The sequence below is a fragment of the Pteropus alecto genome, unplaced genomic scaffold, assembly GCF_000325575.1.
Source record: "Pteropus alecto unplaced genomic scaffold, ASM32557v1 scaffold21, whole genome shotgun sequence".
NCBI classification, from domain to species: Eukaryota; Metazoa; Chordata; class Mammalia; order Chiroptera; family Pteropodidae; genus Pteropus; species Pteropus alecto.
Window position 1 is genome coordinate 9,610,267 of NW_006436282.1, and position 26,639 is coordinate 9,636,905.

At 32.5% G+C, this 26,639-nt stretch overlaps 1 protein-coding gene across 5 annotated transcripts in view; it reads right to left on the reverse strand.

Annotated features, from left to right (window-relative positions):
• ETV1 (ETS variant 1) overlaps positions 1–26,639 on the reverse strand; it is an 83,428-nt gene that overhangs the window by 51,475 nt on the left and 5,314 nt on the right. For all 5 annotated transcript variants that reach the window (XM_025046931.1, XM_025046934.1, XM_015589393.2 and 2 more), the window contains one exon: positions 18,739–18,792. In XM_025046931.1, the coding sequence (XP_024902699.1) occupies positions 18,739–18,792 (54 nt within the window). The remainder of the gene's footprint in view (positions 1–18,738; positions 18,793–26,639) is intronic.

Below are 26,639 nucleotides of genomic sequence, written 5' to 3' on the forward strand. Positions count from 1 at the left end.
CCCAGAATAACCTTTGTGAAGAAAAAAAGCCATCATTATTATGTAGAAACATTTAGAAAAGTATACTTTATTCTTCATATAGAAGATAATATTGATATGGACCAAAATTCCTTATGAAAATCCATGAGACTTTCTTAAAAAGACTCATAGCTAAGTACAGTATTTGCTTCCTAAATGGTAACAATACCATCAGCACACCTCCAGATTCCAATCAAGACATTTTGGTATTTCTTAACAATTAATATTAACTTAAAATCATCTATAGCACAGGAGTAATATCAGAATAATAATAAAAAGTCTCTCTTGACACAAGCTCAGTCTTCACCAATAAAACAAAAAGCAAACAAGGCAAACACTGACAAAGAAAACCAAGCAAGAGAGCCTTGAGCAGGCTTAACCAAGGTCATGAAATAATCAGTCAAGAGATACCATATAAGATACACTACATAAGGAAATGATTTTACCGTGTGAGTGCTGTAGGAAGCAAATGTAAATGATCAGTGTACACGCAGATCACATTTCCAAACTAAAGGATATAATCCCAAGAAAACTGTTATTGGAATGAAGAGTTTTAGAATTAAATTAGCATTTTGTAAGTAATTTTTTTGGTTTCTTAACATACTCATTTTTAATAGATCATTTCCTTTAAATTTAAGCTCCTTTTTAAAGATGTACTACATGTTAGATCAAAAAGTACTTTTTTCCTACATGAACACATCCATAATTTTTCATTGGCATAATAGTCGGGAGCTACGAATCCCAAATGAACCAAATCAGGTTACAATATTTCAGAAGGAGTTTAAGAGATTACTCTTGCCCACCTTCCACCTTCATAACCTTTACTTTACAATGAACAGCTATTGAGAAGTACTTTAATCATGGTTATAGAACTTGTTGAATTTGATTTCTATACCCTGAAGCCCAACTTACGTTGACATATTTAAACGAAGTTACAATTATATTTGATTTAGTTGATATGATCTAGGGTAGGGGGTCCCTTACTCCTGGGCCACAGACCAGTACCGGTCCATGGCCTATTAGGAACTGGGCCCACACAGCAAGAACTGAGCAGCTGGCAAGTGAGAAAGCTTCATCTGTATTTGTAGCCACCCCCCAGTGCTAGCATCACCGCCTCAGCTCTACCTCAGATCATCAGGCATTAGATTCTCATAGGAGTACCCGTCCCTGGTGTTAAAAAGATTAGGAACTGCTGATCTAGGAATATATAATTGTTAGAATAGTTGAAAATATAAAATCAAGTCTGATACAATTACTCATTAATTATATTCACTTGTAACCTAAGAAACCTCAATTTTCACTGTATTTACAGTATTCTACAAGGAATTTTTTTAAATGTGTAGAAAATTATCCTTAAATTTTTATTACGTATTAGTTTCGACGTAACCTCCTAACTGCTAGTTCAAAGGATGTCTCTTTCTTTCCGGCTCTCTCTCTCTCTCTCCACCTCTCCATCCTTTCCTTCCTTCCCTTTTTCTACTCTAGAGCCTTCCTATAGCAGCACTACCCCATAAGCGCATCCTTGAAGATACATTACAAGGGAAAAGCTCCATATAATAAGATCATACTGATACGTCAGGACACAGACCCTGACTGATGGGAACCAAGACGTTGCACCAGTTACTAAATTTGACTCCACAGCAATAGTGTCATGGCAACATTCCAATGTATATGTTTTTACCACATTAGATTACCACATTAAACGTAAAATATAGAGCATAATTAGGTAGCAGTATTCTACAGGTGTCATTGGAGACAGAATACTGCAGCACAAAGGCAAGTCTATTTAAAATTACAAATTATTTACTTCTATCTTGAGCAGAGCATTTCATGGTAATATCAAAATATATATAAAATCATACTAATCTTTAGACAATGCAAGTCTTTTTGTTATTCATAGTATATAAATGTACTAACTGGGAAACAAGTTCTGCATTTGATTAATTTTCACACGAATTTCACTTAAATAGATATTAGTTTTTAATCCTGTGGGTTTTGAAAATTTAGGATAAGGTATACATAAATGAATCTCTAATCTTAAATGAGGTGGTATATTTAAACACTCAACGTAATCTTTCTTTTAAACTGTCAAAACTTCATTTACTGCTAGGTCAATCTAAAGCATCTATTTAAATTTAACCTTTTGAGACTCTTAGATGTTAACAATATGTAAATATTATAGTGCCTGTTATCGATCACAGATTATACAGGAATAGCAATATTTCTATAACTTAATAATCAAAGATGACACACAATGACAACAAACAGCCTTCATTCAGACTCCTTAATAGTTTACCGACACAACATAATGTAGAAAACTCATGTGTAAAATGGATTTATTTTTCACATTTTCTTTTAATTTTATATTCTGAAATATAATTTAATTCTTTAGAATACAGAGCTCTACCAATGTGTCTGCTGTAATTCCAGGTGTAAGGTGACTGACTATTAGGTGTGTCAAATACTGTAGCTGATATATTCAGCAGCTTATAAATTAGCACTTAACACAAAGAAGATTCATACAGACTTCCTTTGTAACTCATAGTTCCAAGAAACTAGACAAATATGAAGATGAAAGAACACTTTGCTCTCCTTCCATGTATGCAAATAGAAAAGATGAGCTCTGGAGAAACACATGGATACCACCTGCAAAACAAATGTATGATCACAAACATAATAGGCCTAGTTTGCATTCTCCTCCTCATCCCTTTGAAGTTAACAGGAGCTTTGTAAATTGAGGGTGTGCATAGGGATAAATAATAAGTTAGATAAAGTCTGGTTCTCCTTCCTTACAAGGTATGCATAAATTCTTAGCTAGTGCACATTTCTTTAAATTACCACATTAGATTCCACTGACATAATTATAATGTCTGATACATATAAATTATTTAGTATAGATTTGTTGTAAATATGGTCAACTAACTACAGTATGTCTACATTGTAAAATGCATTTACAAAAAAATATATTATGCCTCTTTGTTTCTTTCTCTCCACTTTCTCTTCCTTGGTAACGTGATGTCTAATTTCATACTCAGAAATTTCCGGGCTGGAGCATTTGTTCTTAGGGATAAACCCCAAATGTATCTGATTGACTTTTGCAGACTCACAAAATTTAACTGACTTTGACCTTTCAAATTCATCTCTACCACAACCCAATGCACACCTCTATCTCCAAATACTGCACCTTTCTCTCTCCAAGGGACAGAAAATGCTCATGTTTACTTCAGAGCAATTAACGCCTGGTCTTCATCTTGCTTAACAGGCCCTCCTTTCATCACTTGGTAATTCATACAAATCTTAAAGAGCCAACTGAGGTGTAAACACAGAAGTACTGAACATTAGGTATTAAGGAAGATTAAGTTCTACCTCTGTCACTAACCACTCGGACACGACTGGTCACCCTGGGTGAGCTGTTTTGCCCAACCACTTTATCTCTGGCACACAGCTCTATCCAAAATGGCATACGATCGTGGTTACAAGTGTAAACTCCAGAATCAGGTCTGCAATTCTGTCTCTTTGTGGACCAGAAACAATCCATTTAACTACCCTGTGCCTCAGTTTTTCACATCTGACGAAAAGGAGATAACAGTTCTCACTAAATAAGGTTGTAAAGATTAGATACTTTACGGTGTATATAAAGTGCTTAGAAGAGTACACAGCACACAGTGAACATTATGCAAGTATTCGTTATTACTGTCCATTAAGGGCAGATCGTCTCTAGGTTCATTTCATTTCTAATTATTTCATGAGCCAAGGTTTCTAGTTCCAGGTCGTATTTCATTTTCTTCATGAGGCCATTCTCAACAATTCTAATCTATACTGATCTCTTAAAGAAACAAACAGGAACTATAGTATTTATTGTCTGTAATGTTCATTTATTTTATAGTCATATGGTATTTTTATTGTTAGTATTATAATAGTAATGGTGTCAATAATTAGTATTATAATAGTAATGGTGTCAATAATTACGAGTGCCCTGGCTTATTTTATCCTTGTTCCACATCTATGTCATCCCTACTATTGTAAGCCCCTTTGTAAGCTGAGAAAATGGAAGTATTGGGAGATTTAGTTACTTACTTAGGTCATCCAGCTGAAAAGTAGTAGACAGGGGTATGGTGTCCAACTATTAGGACTCCAGAACCTGCATTCCAGGCCACATGTTAACTTCTTACTCTACTGTATCTTAACTATCCTCAGCATGTTTCCCCATCTTCTTCCAAACTCCCCAGTATGCTTTTTGAAGTCAGGGATTATGGGTCTGTGTTTTACATATTTTTATGCATACAAACTTTATCCCATAGAAATAAATACTTAAGTATTTGTCTATATTTATCTTGGCATTATAACTATGCAAATAATTAATATAATTTCTAAAGTGAAATAACCCTCTAAGTCATGGCTTAAAAATGATTTGTTCTGTCAAACCATTTTTCTTCCAATTGCTAGTCATGAATACAGTTTTTATCCTTTTAAAGGATATACTTAGAGCACTGTGCATAGACAACCTATCATACAAACTAGAGAAAGAACAGGGTCTTCCACAAATTTGTAATGTATGTGTTGCTACATCTGTAGTTTCTTCCTTCTGGGTTGGTAAAGGAGCATAATGGGAAATAGGGTGACATTTACTTTTTGGAGAACAATCTATTCATTATACCTGTCTGGGGAAGATACATTACTAGCATGCTAGGTCAATCAAATGCAATCGTTTTGAAAATTTTTAACTATATTATTGGCATTATTATTCTGAAACGGTTACTGTAGCTTATGAAATCCTCTGTCTTCAAAATAGTACTTATATTAAATAAATATTGATGTCTTACTTCTATAGCGTTTCTGAGTTATCAAATACTAACCAATGCGCCAAAATCTTGACATATCTCATTTCATCATTGCATCAACCCATTTTTACTTTCCTTTTTTACTCGCAGTGCTGAAAGACATTAGATAATTAGCCCAGATCACAAATATGTTAAATCAAGGAACTAAGATTTGAATCTAGTTTGTTGGGCTCCAAAGCTGACACGTTGCCTTGCGAGGTTATAGCTACTTTAAGATCTTTATTTCAGTACAGAACAACCCTCTGATGTTAGTAATTCCAAGTTTTCTGTTAGTTGTACTTATAACCAACCTACTTTTCTTAAATTTAGCATGCAGAGTCCAGTTGTTGGGTCAAACATATCTGGTGTGATAGAAGCTCAGCCACTGCCTAATAATTGATTCATTGGAGTAGTAGCTATTTTATAAGGATGATCTTAGGTCATTCACAATTTAAGCAGCCAATTACTTTTAAATGAGCTTCCAGAGACCATATTTAAAGCCAAATACCATTTCACTGAAAGTAGTGCTATAGCAAGGGTCCCATGGATTAATTTTTATTATTTAAATAAGAGATGATCATAAAATTAGCACTCTTCTAATATAGTTCTCATCTTGATTATTGCTATTTAACTAGAGAATTTTTTTACTCCAGGCTGAGTGAACACTATAATTATTATTGCTTTGCATTGTAAAGGTTGCATCTTAATTGAAAAATCAACACTTTTTTTTCCTTTTCGATGACTACATCAGCTTCAAAATCAACAAAAGCAAAGATGCAGGCAATTTTGCTACACAAATTAGGGTGTCCTTGATCAACCAGAATTCATAGCTCGTAATCTTAAACATATGATGCTAACTGATTCTTATTTAACCAGGCTTGTATTTCAATACCGAATGTTACCAGCTCAACTTTCTGTTCATGAATCTACATTGTCAAAAATGTAGGTTTGAACAAACAAAATTTCAAAGTGTTTTCTGACAGTATCACTGTAGATATGCACCGAATTGCTTAGCATGATCAAGAGTAAGAGGACAAGTTGTTCTTATAACTATTTTACAATGTATATAGGTACAGCCTACAAGTTGGTAGTTATAATTTCTGAGCATAGCAAAAACAAACAAATACACAAGACGAAAATAACACAGAAAAAGTTAAGCTGATCAAAATGAATGCATTTGTGATATAGTATGATATGAATTATGTATTTTGTATATTTCATATATATTTGTGTACATCTGATCTCAGAAGCTAAGCAGAGTTGGGCCTGGTTAGTATTTGGATGGGAGACCACCTAGGAAGACCAGGTGCTGTAGGTGTAAAAAATAAAAAATAAGGGATTGTAAGCTGACAAGGTCCTTGCAATTGTAGTATCAGACAAAATGCCAAATATGATGTTCTATTAATCTCACTATGTTTCTGGCCAAATTATACAATGCCCAAAGATAAACAATATCTCAAACCAAAATTAATTTTTTTTTTCTTTTGAGAGCATTATTATTTTGTTAAGCAAACTTTCAGGATTCCTAAAGCTGAAAACTTATGTGTACACAGAACTTAACCACACTTCTACAATTCAAAACACGAGGATGAAGATTTTCATAGAGTAATAGAGAACTTAGAGGGCTGTCTACTCTACCCTTGCTTTCCATATATGTTATTATATACATTATGTTATAAATTAGATGAACTCTACAAATAATAAGAAATATCTTTGATCTTTTCCATTTTTACTTATTATCTTATACAAACATAGAAATGTACACATATGTGGCAAAAATACATGTATTTTATTCCCTTGTAGGACATTAAAATGAATGACTGGTTAGCATATTTTGCTTAGATGCAAACAAAGAGAAAAGTTACAAGCTGAGTCTTGGTTCTGTCATTCACTACCTGTGAGACTTTGGGAAACACAATAAACCTATGTGAGATTTGTCTGCCCTGCCTACATCCCAGTGCCATTGTGAGAAGCAAATGAGATGTGGGATGTGAAAATTACCTATGAATTCTAAATTGCTAAATGAATATAAGAGATTAATATTATCAATCAGTAATATTGCTTTTTTTTTCACTAATATTATTTTTATCTTTCATTCCATAGCATCTAGCATTAATGACTGGCACTATGAATATTTGTTAGCTAAACTTATTTTTCATAATGGAAAAAAAAGTTATGGTAGGAATTTAACTTAAACAAGCTGCATTTTACCAAAATAAAGATTCCAAATCTTAACATTCTAAAACTATTATTTATTTAACTATATAAGAGTAGATTTTTTAAAATTTTATAATCACACCATTTGCGCCTATTTCACTACACTTACAATTATTGAAATTTTACATTAGGGACTTAGGAGGCATTTTAATACTAGTCCTAACAAGAAAAAGGTTTTATATAGAGAGAGGAAGAGAAAGATAAGTTTGCTGATGATTAGAATTTGACAAAAATGTTAAGTAAAGTGAGAATGCAATATTTTAAATTAAATGCAGATGAAGCTATTTGTATATGTGGATCCGCTTATGTGCACATCACACACACACATAAATTCATATGACTGCCTCTAAAAATACATAAGAGGATAGGTCTATACATTCTGTGAGCACGTTATCCAAACCTTCAGAAATTGCCATGTAAAAGCTAAGGGGCCTAAATTTCTACTTTGATCAATGGGACAGATTTATCACAAGATGAGATGACTGAAGTTTATCGATTAGCTGATAACCTTCTAATGTAGCAGCCTTTAATCTGCAATAAAACAGTGAATGAAAGTAGAGCTTTCTGAAAGGAAAAGAGGGTTTGATTATCCTAGACGAAAACACAAACATTAAGAGACTCAGGAAGGCAAAAACATCCAGAAAAACGAGCAATGACATCCAGTTACTTGGCTTTCCCTGCAGACCCGTGAGTTGAGATAACTGTGTCACCTGACATTCTGGTCACAGTGCCAAGGACTAGAGAGTCAAATCAAATCAACATAATAAGGCTGTTGTGTCCAGGAGGATGGAGAAAAACAACCTCAAATAGCAGTAAAAGTTCATTTCACAGCATGAGCGCCATTTCAAAGGAAAAGCTAACATTATTAAAGGGTTTACTTCAATATTACCCATATATCTTGATAGGAATGAGACACTTTTAACTGAGTCCAGTGACCTTGATAGTATTTGACAGAACTTTTGCTGACAACCCTGTGGCTGGAATGAAATCTAAGAGCATCTTCTGGTTAAGGACTGAATGTCAGTGTTGAAAAGTTCAGGGGGAAAAGTAAACAAAGGAGAATATACATTTCTTTCAGATCAAAATTTATCCAGAATTTTGTACTGGTTTGTATATACCGATCATGCTTAATGTGAAAAATCTAAATAACAGTAAGAATTATATAGAGATCACTCAAATTGGTAGATAAACAAAAGCCTGGAACAAAGACGCATCAAACTGAATTCATTCCTTCATCCAACAAATATATATAACTGTGTTAGTGAGGAAACAGAGTTTAAAAGTACCTTCTTTAACAAAAAAATGATGAAAATATATTTCTTATTCCGGTGTTACAAATAGAGAATTTGTGAAATAAAAAGTAATCTAATAAGTAAAAGTATCTAGGTTCATATAATTCTTAATTTGCCATTTTCCAAAAAACAAAAAAACAACAAAAAAAAAAGAGCATGCATTATTTCTTTTAAAATCAGAGAGTGCCCAGCAATCTTTTTTAGATTTCAGTTTTTCATCTTAAAAATGAGTTTTGATCTCATAGATCTACAATGTCTTTTCAAGCTGCAGCATTGAGATTTTCATGAATGTTTACTACTACTTTGGGAATTCCATGAAAACTACTACTATGACTGGTTCTCTACTAATACTTCTGCTGCTGCTGCTGCTGCTGCTGCTATTACCATTACTGTCTTAATTGTCCAAAGAGATCTTTTCGCCCGGCTAGGAAAATGTACCATATCTGAAACATTTCTGAAGTCAAAAACTGCACATAAACAATATGCAAGTAGGCGGTGTTGTCATAAATCTCTCAAATTCTGGATAATTAAGATAAAATCTTTGAGGTAGGGAAACACAAGCACTGCAGCCTGGATGTGAATTGGAATAGTTCCTCAATACCAAATCCTTCCATCTTGCTTTTCCTGAAGCTATTAGCTCAAACAAGTTCACAGCACATCTTTCTTGGGACAAACCCCTCTGAGATTCTCTCGGTCTCTCTCAGTTTATCATACCTTGATAAGAAAAAAATTTTCAAATATCAATACCCTGTATGAATATCATTCGTTCTTAGCAATGTAGATTTTTTTTTCAAGGGTAGTAACAGTTTTGAAACCTTCAAGTGGGCTAAGTACAGGCTCTTAAGGAAGGGAGAAAATCGCCACAGAGTAAGCATGTATGAGGTGGGGATCCAAACTAGTAATTTCAGTCATCATATGCCTTAGTTATAAGATTATTTTATGTCCTAGGTTTCTCTCTATATAAAATGGGAATGATACCAATTTATTTCAGAGTATTTGTGCTAAATAGAGATTAACAAGGAATGTATTGTGAGTCTCAAATACCATTTATTAGACAACCCTAATCTGATAACTGAGACCTAGCTCTAATGTTACAGAAATGCAAACAGCTTTCCATTACCCTTGAAAGAAAAATGAAATACAGGAAAATAAAAGCAGATATGTACATTAGACTTCAAACAACTTAAGACACCTGTGCATGAATATGTTTTTTTTTTAAAGATTCTAAATACTCAAGAAGCTATTCATTCAATTCACTATTCACTGAATACCTACAATGTGCAAAATATACAAATATGAGTAGCCAATTCAAATAGTATTAAAATTGAGATGTATATAAAGCACTTGCAGACACATAGAAATCATTAATTCTACCTAAAATAATCAGGAAATAATAACTTCTGAACTGAATCTTAAAGAACAAGTATGATCTCAAAGTAGAGTAGGTCAATATTCTGTATATATAATAATTACCATTAGAGTACATAATTTTTAAAAATCCATAAGATATTTTTCCTAGTTCCCCATCACAGAAATTTAGGCATAGACTAAAGAGATGTGAACAGAAACACTGATAGTCATCCACTGGGAAATCCAGTGGCCACCCTTTGAGCAGAGTATTTTTTGTGAATAGTAACATAAAATTTAAAAAAAAAAAACAAAAAACAAACAAAAAAAACTAAGCATATTTTATTCAGGATGTAATAGATCAGCATCTGAATACACGATGATTATGCATACATACTGACCCCTATACAATCTTACATCCCTTAACATGGGATGAATAAGACTTTATTTATCAGTTACATGCAGTTAAGAATGTAAGCTCCACAAGAGCAGAGGTATTTTTCTTGTTTGCCCACCACTGTATCACCAGTGCCTAGAAAGAACATGACATAATAGGCTCAAAATGTGTTTGTTGGCTAAATAAACTTTTAGGGTCTTATAAACCTACTTAGCATCCTCAAAAAATATACAGCTGCAGAAATATGTATTAATAAATAAACTAAAATCTTATAAGTAAAATAGTTTTTATATTATCAAGATTGATTTTTCCTATTTTTAAATTATAAAAATGAAGATAATGAACATGGCTCACATTTTTAAGAATACAAGCATTCCAATTTTGCAAACAAATATGAACATGAGATTTCCCTGTACTAAGACATAAATAAAGGAACAATCACAATTCCAGCTTCTTCTCAGAGATCTAAAAATCACTCCTAACTAGGAGTAACTGTGAAACAAACCTCTGAATGGTTTAACAATGTGGCATCTACAGCGAAAGGAACTTCTTTGCTAAACCTTAGATTTAAATAAAATTCAAATATTGCATACAAAATGATTACACAAAAGTACTTTTCTTAAAGTTTAATCAGACATTGTATAAACAGGATTTTTAATCTAGCCTTTCCTGATAAATTGTTAATAATTAAGTTCTCGAGTTAGCATTGCCCTCAGCTAATGTCAAATGCAAGTAGTCCTTGTTGGGGTATAATTCATTACAACATTTAAAAAAGCAACCAAATCACACCAACCATCTTTACTTAGTGAGACACAGCACAAACTCTCGTTAGAAAATTCAATAACAGACAGAAGCAAATATGCACTGTGCATATTAAGTACATGTTCAATGTTATTTAAAAAATGGGAGAAAACAATATAAAAACACAGAAAAACACTAAGCATACAATTATGACAAAGAGGTTAGTTCAGATTATTTCTTCTTTATATCTGCTTTCATGAAATTTATATATTCTATGAAATGGTGGCCCAAAAATGTACTTATTTTCATGACTGCTATGGCTTTATTTGCAAATTCTAATAAATGTTGTGTTTCAACACTACACATAAGTGTATGTGTATGTATTAAAAATGCTGGAAGAAAGAGCATTTGGTTCTACAAATAATTTTCCACCTTCATCCCACATCTAATTTTCCAACAAATACTATTTAGCTCTTAGACTAATAAGTCCAGTTACTGTATAAGTCCAGTTATTTAATATTGAGTAAATTTCAACCAAAGATGGCACAGATTGTTTTCTCAAAATAATTTGTTACTAATTATAGGCAGGGTGAGTGGAAAGTATTTGTTGACATACTTCCTTTGAGCATGTTTCTGAAGTCAGTTTCTAAGATAATTTGTTATACTAAAGGCAAAATTAAAAAGGATAAATAGGAAAGAAAAAACTAAAAACTTGAGTTGAGATATATAATCTTAGTTTTCAGCTAGAAACAGAACAAACCCCAGTTTTAGGAGAGGCAGGGGGAGGCGGGAGTTGTTTAGCTTTGTTTTTTGGTTTTTATTTTGGCTTGAAGTCTGAACTATCTACTTTAGGAAGAATTAACTTGTAAAACCAAAAAAAAAAAAAAAAAAAAGATGTATTTACCAGAGCAGGCTCTATTAAAACTGATGCAATTTTCTAGGTATAAGTATACTGTTATTTATAGTAATTTCTATTTCCCCATTATTTCTCATTCATTATGTTTTTCTAAAATCCACTTTTAAATTCAAGCAAGAATTCTTCATTATTTAGATGTTATCCTTTATTTTTCTCCAAGTGTGGAGAAAGTTTTATAGGAAATCATAATGTGTCCCGTGCCCAACAGATTATTTATTTCCTTGTCATAAATAAATAAAGATTAACTGACATTCCCAAGGTGTATGACTTAGGTTTTCTTTCTTCTATTAAACTTTTGATTCCTGGGAGGTTATCTAAAACAAAATTTCTTGCAAGATGTAGCTTTTTTTCCCACTGGGTTTCTATTTTGATTTCAAATATATGTTCCTTGTGAAACAATCAAGCACTAAACTGTTTGTTTTGCTGAAAAGGTGGCCACTGAACTCTAAACTGTGAGAGGCATGGAGCAAATGTGCACCATCCATAGAAGAGTAATCTATCTGATGACAAGACTTTTTCCTGCAGCGGGAACAGGATGGGGCCCTTGGTGCTCTTTAACCAGCACTGGGAAGATTCACAATTTACTAGGTGACCTTCTAATCTCAAATTGATTCTAGTATGACAGAGATCTATAGTCTGTACTGACTTTCTCATAGCTAAAGAGAAAATAAATAGAAAATAGTCTTTGGAATTGGAAAATACAAATAATTTTAGCAAAGATGACAAAAAATTAAGAAACTATCATTTCTACATACACTTTATTTTTAGTTCTCTGGTATATTTAAATAATCCATGACACTATATTACTTATATAAAAATTTTCAGGAAGTGTGTCTATTACACATTTCCATGTGTACAAATAGCGGCGTCTGTCTTACAACGCAATTTCAAAGGACGGACACGGTCATCTCTACCCTACAAATTAAATGACAGAATTGACAATGTCTAACCTTATGTTCCGTGGAAGGCCTGCATCAGTCAAACTCTCAAAGTATCAGGAACATGAAGCTGTGTTTGAACAAGCTTCCCAAATGATTTATTCACATTCAATGTGAATAAGTTACTAGACTCATGTAGAATTACATTGCTGATTACTTTCAGTAAAATAATTTAAACTTACTCAAAATGCTTCTCTATCTGAATGGGACAATAGATAAAATCTAAAACTGATAAATCAAGAAATTGTAGTATAAGCATATTATTTAGTATACGGAACTATTAAAAAAGAAAAAAAATTTCGTTCCTCTAGAGAGTAAGGACTGTGAAATGAGGAACAATCTTTGTTTTTCCTTTTTTCCTATTCTATGAATATATCACTTTGATAAAATTTAAACTGTAAAAAAAAAAAAACCAAAGCAACAAACAAACCAAAAACAACCAAAACAATGGCAGAAAACCATACACAAAGCACACAGAAACTTCAAGAGCCAGCTATTGCTATAAATCTCAGGCATACTGTCTCAAAGAATGCAGGACACAATACATCCTTGAATGGAAACCTTGAGTCTGACTACATGTTTAAATATGCCTCAAATTAAAACAAACAAATAAACAAACAAAAAAACACAGTAACAAATTTATGTTCTCAAATCCCAGAAATGGAATTCCTCTTTGAATGTATGCTCACGTCTGGTAAAAACAGGCAGAGGAATGAAAGAAAAAATCTTTCTGACTGGTCATATCCAAAAACTTAATCAGGCAAGAAATGTTTCAAAATTAGTAACAAAAAGTAAACTTTTATAAAATACTCACTGTGTGTATAGAAAGGAACAGAAGACAGAAAGGTAGCTTAGTAGAAAGGCAGAAAATTAAGAAAACACAAACTAGAAATGGAACTTTCCTATCTCAGGCAACAAGAACATGTTAAAAAGAAGAAATTACTCAGGGTCTGCAGAGTCCTGTCTACTTCAGTATTTTTAAGAAGCAGATTTGTAACAGTAACCTAAGGTATCTTGTCCCCACTTCACTGTAAAAAAAAAAAGACCCAGAGTGCTATACTTTTTTTTTTTAATTCCTAAGAAAATGAAGCACTGCGTGACTTTTACTTATTTGAACAAACTGTCACTCATACGATAGTGACTTTAAACAGCTAAGTACCCACATACCAATTTGTCTTATTTTCAGATGGATCACTAGGATTGAATTACAAATTTCAGTTAAAGTATAGAAGTTTGTGATTGTTTTATATTTACTTTCACAAATATATCAAAGTCAAGGTTATTATTCCCTTGATGGGATTATTCTCATTGACTTGCATTCCAGTGTTCTTTCTTGAATGTAAGAGAAAAGAGAAGAGTCACAACCTCGACCCTATTGGGCATTTTGCAGAACCCTGGTCTTGTTCTGGGAAGATGCAACATATAAATGTGACCATCAACTATTATGTGAATCACTGTAAAGAAAATACTAAAAGGAACTAAATGTAAAAAAATGGAAACAAACTAGTTAGAAAAAATCTCATAACTTTGTAATGAAGAAAATGAGGTAGTAGATTTAAAAAGATTAGTGATATAACTAAATTTAAAATATCATTTAAAATATAAGATTATTGATGTATTAAATTTAAAAGACAGGATTTAGAAAAATTCAGTTGTATACAAATTTGGATGTAGTTTGGGAAAATAAGGCTCATCTATCTTCTAAATAGTTTTTAAATTCTCTTTTCTGAAGAGATAAAATTCTACTTCCTCTAGACTAAAGCATATCCTAAAGTAATTCTATTTTTTTTCCAGCAGAGTGCCTGAGTTCTGAAGATTTGTTTCTAAGAAACAAACAATTTATTAGAGGTAGGTAATTATTTCTCTTAGTTTTCACTCATTTCTTAGGTAGGTAATTATTTCTCTTAGTTTTCACTCATTTCTTAGGATGGTTTTGGGTTTTTTTGTTTGTTTATTTTTATTTATTTTGAAATGTTTATATGTACTTCAAAAGTCAGCATCTTTCAAAGGTTAGCAAGCTACAGTATTACACATTAGATTCTAAATGTTTAATACATATATTTTATGAATAAAAATAAAAAATGCTCGGTATTATTTTTAGAGAATACTCAAGTGTTACGGTTTAATCTCACTTTCACAATTTTTGACTTCTCTGCTCTCTACTCTTCTACATGTATTCATAATTTTACAGTCAAATGTATATTCTATAATCTGATGTTGAACAGAATTTTGCAGTTAATTCTCCTAACCTACATGTACCAAAGGGCTAAAGCCATAAAAGCAAATACAGAAGCATTTTATTTGATGGAAGGATACAAGAAAATCTGATTATTCACATTTGAAAAGATAGCCCCACAGAATTTATAGACAGGCTACACAGGGGAATGGAGTTTCTTTCCATTCCTAGAGATGGGATCCTTCTGTCCTAGTAAGCATTCCCAGACAGATGAGAATCAAACATTTATAAAGACATTTAGGAGACAATATAACCTTTTAGTTGCAATATTTGATAACATTCTCCATCCAAAAAATACTCCTTAGAATAGAATCCATATGCCCTATTCCTCTTTTTAAATCATTTTCCTCTTCTTCTGAATGAAGATTGAAACTAGTTGGTCACAAAAGTCCTTTATTGCCAGTGAAAACTTGAAATAGAGCACACCACCACTTTCTTTTTATTAGACTATTTCATATTTCTTGTTACCTTTGTTTATAGGTTTCCTTTATAATTAGGTATTTTATTCACAAGTCCCAGAGCCATATTTGTTTAACTGTAAATAGTCACTAATTGAAGTAAAATAAAATTTCAGCATTCTGAAAATGTTTGGTTAAACATTCATGGTTTCAGTATGTTTTTTCAGAATGAGACTATGTATTGCTTTAAGGCAAGATAACATGTTTCTTCCTTAAGAGTTTGAAAATGCCTTGGCTGAAATAAGTAATAAGAAGCTGATCGTGATTATGATGACAATTTTATTTATTGTGCTTCTATAACATTCAAGGCATCCTGAAGATGACATACTCCTAATTCTCAAGAAGTTCAGTCTTATCGATGAAACACGTGTACCTAAAATATTATAATATAGTAAATACAAGAGATGAGATGTTATAATCTAACTCTGCAGAGTAAGGATGGCAAAGAAGAGCTCAAGTAAGATTTTGATGAGTCGAAGTCTAAACTGAGTCTGGAGCAGGAGGATCACCAGACAGCAAGGAAAAAGTAAAAACTTTTAAAGTAAAATGAACATGTGCGAAGACAAAGAGTTATAAAACAGCTCACTCTGTTTGGAGAACTGAAAAATTAGAAGGGCTCAAGCTCAGAAAATGGGAAGGAACAGGGTGCTGGGATGGGAAGGAACAGGGTGCTGGGATGGCAAGAGTTAAAATTGAAACAGTAGTCAAAGCCCAGGTTATAGAATAATGTTCTGTACAGCTAAAGAATTAGGACTTTGTTCTGAAGGAAGTTTCAGGAGAAAATTAACAAGGCCCGATGGCTGTGTGATGATGCCATTGCAGAGAGTGGACTGGAAGAGAGAGAATGGGGGACAAGGGTGCCAATCGAAAGGCAGATCACAAATTCGGTCTAGGCAAAGCATGGGTGTGAGCTCAGTACTGAAACAGAGATGGAGTAAGGCCATGAAATGAAGACATTTTTGAAAGGTAGAATCAACATCTTGGTAAGCAATCTGAGGTTAATGATAAAGAACTGGGAGGAATTAATAATAAATCAAAGGGGTTCAGCTTGGATGGCGATGCCATCGACTTAGAAAGGCAGCAGAACTAGAAGAGAATAATGATTTCAACATTGGCCTTGCTGAGTGTGGATTGTCTGTGGAACAGCACATTAAAGACTGGGATTGCTGTGTAAATAGTGTTTTATGCCAACACTCAGCTGAGGTCTGAGCAGGTGAGGCCAGAGATGTTACATTTTTTGTCATTTGCACAAGGACCCCAATAGAGGATCAGGTGACAATGTCCAGGAGACAGAGCAGAATGGAGACCAAGGCTGGAGATAACACTGTAGCAGACACAGTTATACAGAACTGCACTGACCACTACAGTATCCAATAGCCACATGTGTCTATTTAAATATAAAGTCACGATAATTAAAAAATTTTTTAATTCATTTATTCGGTCCCATTAGCTACATTTCATGTATTCAATGACCAATGTGATTAGTGACATCACTGTATCAAACAGTATGAATATAGATTATTTGTATCATCACAGAAAGTTCTATGGGACAGTACTACCACGGCAGAATGAAAGGAGTAAAAAGAGAAAGGAAAAAATCATTCTACTGTGACCAAAAGAAGAGAACTCAAGGACATGAAACAGTGAAGAATAAGAAAAGCTGAAGAGGTCAAATAAGGAGTGAAAAATTACCTTAAGATAGTTGTTTCACTCTGGCACTTGATATAGTGTTGGAATCATTATCAGTTTCTTCAGATGTAAAATGACTCAATGAGATGAATTCACCCACTCAGATGACAGGTTTAGCTTTTAGAAAGAACTCAAGCACCCCACAGAAAGGGAAGAGAAGTGTTGGAAGTGTGACCGTTCTCTTCCCACACTTTCTTGAAGGGGAGCCTTGCCCATACGTCATCCTTAGCTATCGTCCTTCTGAGAGTTTCTTAATCTCTGTATCATTGTCGTATAAGATTCTTGAAATCGTTTCTCTAATAACTATATTCAGTAATCAAGCAACACACAAAATTCTCTTGTCATATCAAAATCAAGCTGATGGAACAGCTGTTACCAGGGACTGGGGGCAGGGAGGTGTGAGGAGTTATTTTTTTAGCAAGTACAGTGTAAGTTTCAATGTGGGATCATGAGAAAGTTCTGGAGATGGGTAGTGTTGATGTTTGCACAAGTGAGTGCCGCTGAAATGCATACTTAAAAAATGGTTAAAATGGCAAATTATCTGTTGTGTATATTTTATCACAAGTGAAAAAAATCTTTTAGTGAACTAACAACATTTAACATGAGTGAAATCTGGAAAGAACATCTTACAACTCTTGAAACCTGGGAAATTTAAGATACCAAACATAAAAGTTGAAAACAATGCTCACAAACATCTGTTACATGAAGTAACATAGGTGTTTGTATTAGACTTATGATATTAGGTGTGAAAATATGGATTCAATAAGCTGTAAGGTATTAAGCATATCTTGTTGCTGTTGATACTGCCTCTTGTGAAAATGTCAGTGGTCTGGAAAAATGAAACATTAAACGATGCTTACAGAACAAAAGTGTATTAGGTCAGTTTCACAATCGAGATGGCATTTATATCCTTTTCTTTACTACTTGCACCTCAGGTCAGTAGTTTCAGTTAGCTGGTAGAATGGCAAAGCATAAGGATCAGAAGTAAACCCCAAGGCAACCATGTTTGCACAGGCAAAATGCTCACTCTGCAATTACAGGAGGGTGAGTAACCATGAATCACTCCACACTCATTCTATGACAGTCAGGCCCTGGAGCAAGTCTCACAGAAAGAAACACTGCAGGGATCTTAAGAGAAGGCAATGGTTACTTCCATTTGTAGTAGTGCAACCAGGAAGCAGAAAATGAGGCTAAAAATTAAGTCAAAGCAGGTGAAAGTTCATGAATATAAAATAATATAATAAACCAATAAATGCGTGGCCCAGAATTTTTATGTTACAATAAATAATCTCATATGGATTTTAACTACTATCTCCCATCAGCATCCAGACTTTTCCTTGGGAACATACTGAAAAACTAGAAGTAAACACTTGCATACTCATGGATCTCCCTGTTTCTTCTCCAAGGATACTGACCAAATACAGAGAATAGGACCATCTTTTAATCAAATCAGTTTTGGTTCACTACTATTTGGAGCTCTGCTCAGATTGTACAGGGATTCTGCTGATGTTATAACCTGATAAATAAAATCACTTCATGACTGTAAGTTAAAAAGGCACTGACACAATGCAAGAAGAACAGACACTGGAAGTGGAAACCAACCAAAGAGAAAGAATGAAAGAGGGAAGAAAGACAGAAAAGGCCAAGAGATGAGTCAAACTATACTTACAACTTTCAGCCTGATAGTCTGGCACAAACTGCTCATCATTGTCAGGTACCTGAGCTGAAGAAAAAAGAAATTTAAATTAAGAGAAAAACTGCCAAGACATAAGAAATATCAAGTAAGATCTTTCACGTAAGATCTTTTTAGGCTGAGATAAAATGTATTATTATTTACCAACGAGCTCCTATTTTACATGGTATTGACAGCGACACTTGAGAGGGGAAATAGAAGTGATCACTGATGTCAACCAGAAAACACGTCAGAAATATAATGGTGGTAGTCCCTCTGAATTCCACGTGCCAGAGAAAAACAATAGACACATGCAAAACAAAAGAAGCTACAGGATTTCTATTAGTTGCAGTGTTTTGCTTTCTTTTGTTTTGAAAGAATGGAGTAAAAGGTATTTCAACTCACCAACTGCCGGTGCTTAAACATCCCATTTAAAGTAACCACATAATTCTTTCAAATGATATGTACTTATTACTCGCATCTCTCCGATTTACAGATATGTCCGCTTCTGATATGTTCGGTCTACTGAAATTTAGACTACCATAATTAAAAACATTTGCCCTAAATTTGGCCAAAATGTGTGACAACATTTCTTAAATCATTGTCATTGATTTTGGTTATATATAATAAAATGTTATCTTTCAGTGATTATGATCATAATAATACAAATAAAAATAAACTCCATCTTTTCAAGCAAAATATTTTCCTGGTGACTATTTAGCATTAACAAAAGGAATATCATTATTTCATCAGTCTTAATGTCAAATGACTTCCCTATTTTAGTAAAGGAGAAATTACTGAATAGGAAGGACTAAATGCATTCGCCAGCAATCAAAACACAACTATTTCACTTCTACAATATTTTCATCATAGTTCATTTAAACATCGAAATAACCTATTCCAAATTGATAGAATATTACAAAAACAAGTTTTCACATGCACACAAATGTGCACACTTACACACAAACTACATAAAATAGAAGTTAGGTTACTTTTAATTGGTAAAAATATAATAAGTTATCATCCTAATTAACTTTAGCTGTGATCTGATTAGCTATTATTACTTTACTATTATCTAATACTGAGACTTTTTATCCAATCAAGTCATATTAAAACAGATGTCATTTAATTTTTTAAAAAGTGCCTATTCTGCATGGGGAATGCTTATTAAAATAATCAGTCTGTTGAAAATGTTTTGGGTTGATAATTGAATGAGCTAAGAAAAGTTCTAACTTAAAAGAAATTCTATATTAAAAAATTCTAATAAAAAGGATTACAAATACATAGAATTAAAAGTTCTTTTTACTAGCTTATGTAGTAATATTTTTAAAAACAAAGCTATTTGGCTAAATAAAATTTATGTTATATTATTAAGAGCAGAACCCATGTTAATCTTGCCGATTATCAAAATATATGCAGCTTGACATCCAACCGTTTTCTAGAAACTTTATTCTGTACATCAATATTTAAGCTTATTAAAGACAAATTCCATCTTCTGCCACAAAATGAAACCAAACAAATTAAAAACTTTTTCCAAATTATAAATGATGCCTATTTCATCAGCTTATATTAGAAATGTTTTCTCTTCGTATTCCATTAATATCTGATACCCAACTAACTAAAGTCACGCATACTTCAGATTATAGTTCTATGACGTGCTAGTTGTATACACTGTGTAACATTATTTAACCTCTTTGAACTGCATTTTACTCGTCAGTTCAATAGTGAAAATATAGGTTTTTTTGGTAAAGATTAAATGAAATAGTCGAAACAAAATGCTGGACAACGCCAGATAATCAAGAAATAACTATTTTCTTCTCTCCAAGTCTCTCCCACCCGCCCATCTTTTCCATTTCACTCACAAAAAAACTACCTCAATCCTTACAATGCAAGTTTAACATCTTTACTTCTAATGAATTATATTTGATACAGGTAAAAATAACAGCTAAAATTTGTACATCAGCATTCTCTTATATAAACATTTTTTTCGACATTGCAGGAAGCTTGAGTTTTTCTCATAGAGTCAAAAATTATAACTGGAGGAGTACCTCAAAAATATTACAAAAAAATGTTTTAACATCTATTTAGTAAATAAAAGCAGGTAAACAGAATCAAATCCTACATATTTTTTCCATCATAACCATGTTTTGGTTTACCTTCTAAATTAACATCTAAACATATACAACTATTGAGATGCAAAAATTATCAATCACAGCAATTACTGTGCTTTTAAAAAGCCAACATTTACAAGAACCTAATAAAAATGTAATATCTCTTTACAGGAATAGTTAAAAATAGCTGGTGAGTAACAGAAGTATATTTGTAACTGAATATGCTGGTACGAATGTCCTAAAGGCCAGACTTTTTTTTCTTCTTACTATCATAAGACAAAGTTGCAACTCCATGATGTATATCACTTAGAGAAAGGCATAAAAAAATCTCTGATGGATATATGGTGTGTGTTGGGATATGTGTGCAAAAAAAGGCAAAACTTTAGGAGCAGAAGAAACTAGAACTTGCACCTCACAAGTAAACAGAAAATAGCTGCATACTAGCAATTTGTAAAAAAGAATAAGAATTGCTATTTCTGTTCTAAGTCCTTAACATACTGAATAAATACTTCACACTTATGCATGAACATATTACAGAATTTTAACAAAAAACATATGACTCACATTTTCACAGAAGCTAATCTTCAGAAACTGAACAGACCAAATGAAGCAGCATGCTACTTAAATAGACAAAGGCTTAAGTCTACCTCTAATTTGAAGTTCGAGTGAAAGGACAGCAGTTAACTAAAAACACAAGTTGGATCTGGACAAGGAAAAAATGACAAAGTATTGCTACACTCGTATCATACATTTTCTTTTTTTTCCCTCAATTCATGGGAATTCTGTGAAGTAGCAAACTACAGCTGCCTAATAATTTGTGACAAGTCATACCAACTCCAAAATGGAAAATTAACAATAGAGGCTAACCTAAAAAAAAAGGTTTGTTTTCACTGATATGTATTTATTATAAACTATGCTTGGAATAATCACCTTTGAGGAAAGAAAATGTTTCCCCACACTATGTAATTAAAGAGGAAGGAAAAGAGTAAGAAAGGAGAAGGGGGAAAAGTATATACAAAAGACCAATAAAAGGCTTTCAAGAAACTTAAGCATGTAGGTTTTATTGGTAATAGCTGGAGCAGCTCTATCAGTCCATTGCACATTAACAGACAAGTTGCCATCGAGTCTTAGGACTTCGGCTTTTAAAGGGTAGTATCTGTACTCTCAGCTGTTTGCTTTACCTAGATTATTAGCCAAAGTTGTTTCTCTCCCTCTCTCTCTCTCTTTTTACTACCTAGCAGTACATATCATGATAAAGAAACTCATGAAAACATTAATCATGATCTAGATGTCACAGAATCATTAACTCTTATTTTTAATTTTAATATACTTTCTTACCTAACATTTCCCGGGGGGGGGGCAATTTTTAAGTAGTTTGCCTTTATTTTATGCATATTTTAAACTTTCATTACTTATGAAAAGGTAAGCATTTAAATATTTTCCAAGGTTGGCTGCAGGCAAGTAAAAAAACCCTTTTTCTTAGAGACTAGGCGCCTGTTGGCTTCTTTTAAAGCTGGGGGGAAAGTGGAAAAATTACAAATGAAACAAATGTTGAGTATAAAAGGGGTTAATATTTAATTAAAACCAGTTCTATCCACTGTAACAATGACCTGGAGCCAAACAAGGCGGAAGATGTATGAGTCATTCTTTCTGCCCGTGAATGAGACAGCTGATCTCCTCAGCAATTCCTCCAGACAAGCAGGCAGAACTGGAGTTCTGCCTCCATTCACAAAAACACAGTCCAGCATGAGCCATGTGGCCCAACCACAATCTTTTCATGTCACACCCTTCTAGAGAGCTAAAGCAAGCTAACTTGAACTTGCAATATAAACACAGTTTTATTGCTCTATCTCAAATACAGTTCAGATCCATTAAAGTACACATTTAAATAAGTAACAAGTTTACAAAATTAAATCCATATATTTTATATATTTATCCCATCCTGCTTTATAGAGTACCTTGTCAGAAACTTAAATGTACAAAACTAAGAAGGAAAGAGGTAAAGAAAAAAGGAGGAAGGGACAGAAGAAATAAAGAAGAAAAACCATTTAAAAATACCTTATTTTTCTTGCCTATTATTCTAAGTTTCTTTATCCTACAATTATAACAGATTACTATGACTTTGAAGCATTTCACTTTGAATCAAAGTATTAAAAACAACTTTCTCTGAAGAAATATACATTTTAAGTGAAACAACAAGAAAATCAAACTTTGCACAGTGGAATTCTGTTTAATACTAAAATGAAGCTTCAGGCCATGGAATAAAATAATCATGAGGCCACTAAACCTAGTTTAATAACATATCCACTTTTAACATTAAAATGGTTGTATAAAAGTATAAGCATTAATTAATGCAGAAGTATAAAAGTATTTAAACAGACAAAAAAGGAGGCTATGTCTCAACGACAGAATCATCTTTGATATTTTGATATTTGATAAAGACATTCTATACGCTCCAAAAGAAAAAAAAAACAAAAAACATTAAGTTTTAGTTGTCTTTAGTCTCAAATCAGCTTCAATTTCTAAAGCTGAACTGATCTATACTGAGTTGAAAACTTAAGGGTAGCTCAGAGCTGTTGTTTCCAGCCAAATCTTTTCTCTAATGCTACAGATTTATTATTATTATTATTATTATTATTATTATTATTAACATCTTATTTACAAGTTTATACACAGGCCAAAGGGAATAAAATCATATTATAAATTTTAAGAAATTAAAGATTTCTTGTGACTAGAAAAGCTTGGCAATATTTCATAAACATCTATTAAGGCCCTCTGTAAAACATTATTCTATACCAAATCCAAATTCTAATCTTAAAAAACATTTCTATTTCACAAATAGATCACAGATGAATGGCATTTATATAATTTCAATGACTATTTAGAAATATAATACATTACTCTACCTGCTATCTTTTAATCAAGTACAAAGAAGTTTTTCTTTCACATTTTAGAGTATTTCCTGGTACAATGCAGAGGGGTAGTAGCCCACACGCCCTAAAAAAATGACTCTTGTTCAATTCTAAGAAATAGTATAGACTTCTGTAATTTAATGCTTAGATTCTCAATTCCCTTTTTTATGTTAACCACATAAAATAATGTAGTTTTTAAAGGTTTTATTCCTTACTGCATCACAAGAAAACAAAAAACATTCATGAACACATCCAATTTATATCCAATTTTAAAAAGAAACAGTTTAATTTTGAAATAAAAATGAGTATATTATGACTGCTGAATATTGTTGGATGACAATATGTACACCAAAGAACAAGAGCACATATTATTTAAGGAACTTTGAAATAAAGGACTTTGAATATAAACAGTATCAGCCAATGGAGTGAATTGGAGATAAAATGACATCTCTATACTTTTAAGTCAACCTAATTATCATTTGAAGGTCACATAAAACAAAAGAAAAAAAACCAGCTTTATCTGCATGAGGTAAGACCCTTTGGTGTAGAAAGGTTGCTCTTAGAGATAAAACTTTGACTCAAGTGTGGTGGCAGCATGAAACTTGACTTACTACAACTCCATTGAAAAACCTTTTACCCGGATGGCAGCGAATCACTGACGACTTTTTTCCTTAATATTGCTGACGAAAAGGAACCTCAAAACATCTAGACCAACAGCAAAAACAACGTTCAAGAGTTGCTATGTATTTTCATTAGCTATATACGAAATTTCTTATTTCTTTTTAGTTTGTGGTAGTAGGCAAGCTTTAATAAGTAACTTTAGAGAAATGCAAGCCTTTTGAAAATGAATTTTACATACTTCTACTTCTTCTGTTCCCCCCGCAAGAGGGTCCATTTTAACTATAAATTTCTAGGGCACCATTTGTAAAGCACCACTTAAAACAGGTTGTTAAGAATGAGATGTTACCATGATGTTGATAGGACTGATATTTGAACTCATTATTTCACGGGATCAAATAATTGAAATTGCCTTTCTGTGAGTAGCAATCTAATTCGAAAGACAAAGAATCAATAAAGAATTATACATAGTTATGATTACAATATAAAGTAGCTATAGCAAAATTTAAAATAGGCACATTCTTTTTTTTTAACTGCTACTATGGTCACTGAAAACTACCTTTTCAACTTCAAAATGAAGTGTGATTATTTTAAATTGTGGTATATTTGTTAAAAATCTTTAAATTGCACTGTTAGTACTTAGAAAGTGATACTAATATAGTTATAATTGTCACACACATATTTTTGATCCGTTTAGAAATGAATTTTTTGAGAGAATGGAAAGTCTATTTTTAGAAATAACAGTAAATTGAGAAAAAAAAAAAACTGTTTCCAACTCCACCCTTACCTATCACAATTTCTCTTAGACATAAAACACATTTATTACTCCATAATAATAATTTACCTATGACTGATCCATAGATTGCACTTTGGGTCTAACTTATAAAATTCTTATAGGAAAAACAAACAAGCTAAGATGTATCATCTTCCAAGTATTTAGGGACTTTGATAATTTTTTAAACATGATTTTCATATGACATATGAAAACTAACTTGACTCTCAGGTCCAGTAAGATTTTTGGACTTGTTTAACTTCCCAATAGGATTCTAACTCATGGAAGAAACTTGGTTAATTGCCAATAATCTTTTTTAAAAGGGTCAAGATGCTTTAAAATTCCATGGTCAGCTTCTTGACTACAAAACATTATGAAAAGAAATATGTAAAAGGTTCACAGGCAGCTAATTTGGCAATGTTTTAATTTCTGGATTTCCAGAGACATAAATGGACAAATCCAGCTACTAGTAAACTAGTATAATTTCGAGATCTCTTTTTAGCTAATATTATTCAAGATGCGGAATAAATCAAGTTAAAATGCTAATGCAAATAATATAATTACATATAATTACTAAATTAAAAATAAACATGCAGCCTACTAACAAATAGTAAAAAGGAACCTCTCTTCTCACGATTAGATTTTAAAAATATTAGCAACTTTTTGCTTGTATCATGATAGTATAAATTAATGTAAACTATTTTGAAAAATATTATAATCATTCTAGGTGCAATCGCATCCACAGTTTGTAAATAGTAGCCCACCTGGGTATTCAATACAACACTCCGAGGATTAATTCCTGAACTTATTTATTTAACCTTTTGAATTCTTTTTTAAGTAAAAGTCTATGGTCCTGCAAAGATATTACTCATTCTCTAGGTTTATTTTATATAAAACTAAATCTTCAGATTTGATTTACAGGTATTTTAATAATCATGGGTAAGAATAATCAGTGCAGAGTTTTAAAAGATAAACTCGGATAAATTATTCAAAACACTTATCCAAGTGACACAGAGACAAAGCAAGTCCAAAGTAAAAAACTGTGCTGAAACTGATTATAAAATAGTAAGAGTCTGTTACAGATTCCACGTTTTAAAATTCCAGGAACAGAGTTGCTATGCACATTCAAAATCTGCCAGCAAGAGCACTGACTTGGAATCAATGAGACTTAAACATCTTAAGGAACCAACCTTCCAGAACAATTAAAATAGATATTTTAAGTTATTTTGGGTGAATAAATTCCCTCATAAATATAATGTTCTCACAACCTTCAACTTTGCAAACTAACAGAAAAAAAAGTTAATACAAGAACCTCTGTGCAATTTTTTTCTTGAAAAAGTTACTTTGAAATATATGGCTTATGTTGCAATAATAAGTAATCTATTGCAATAAGTTTCATTTACACAGACAAGCAAAATGACCTTTAAATATAAGTAAAACTTTCATTAATACTTATTTTTCATTAACATACAAATACAATCACTC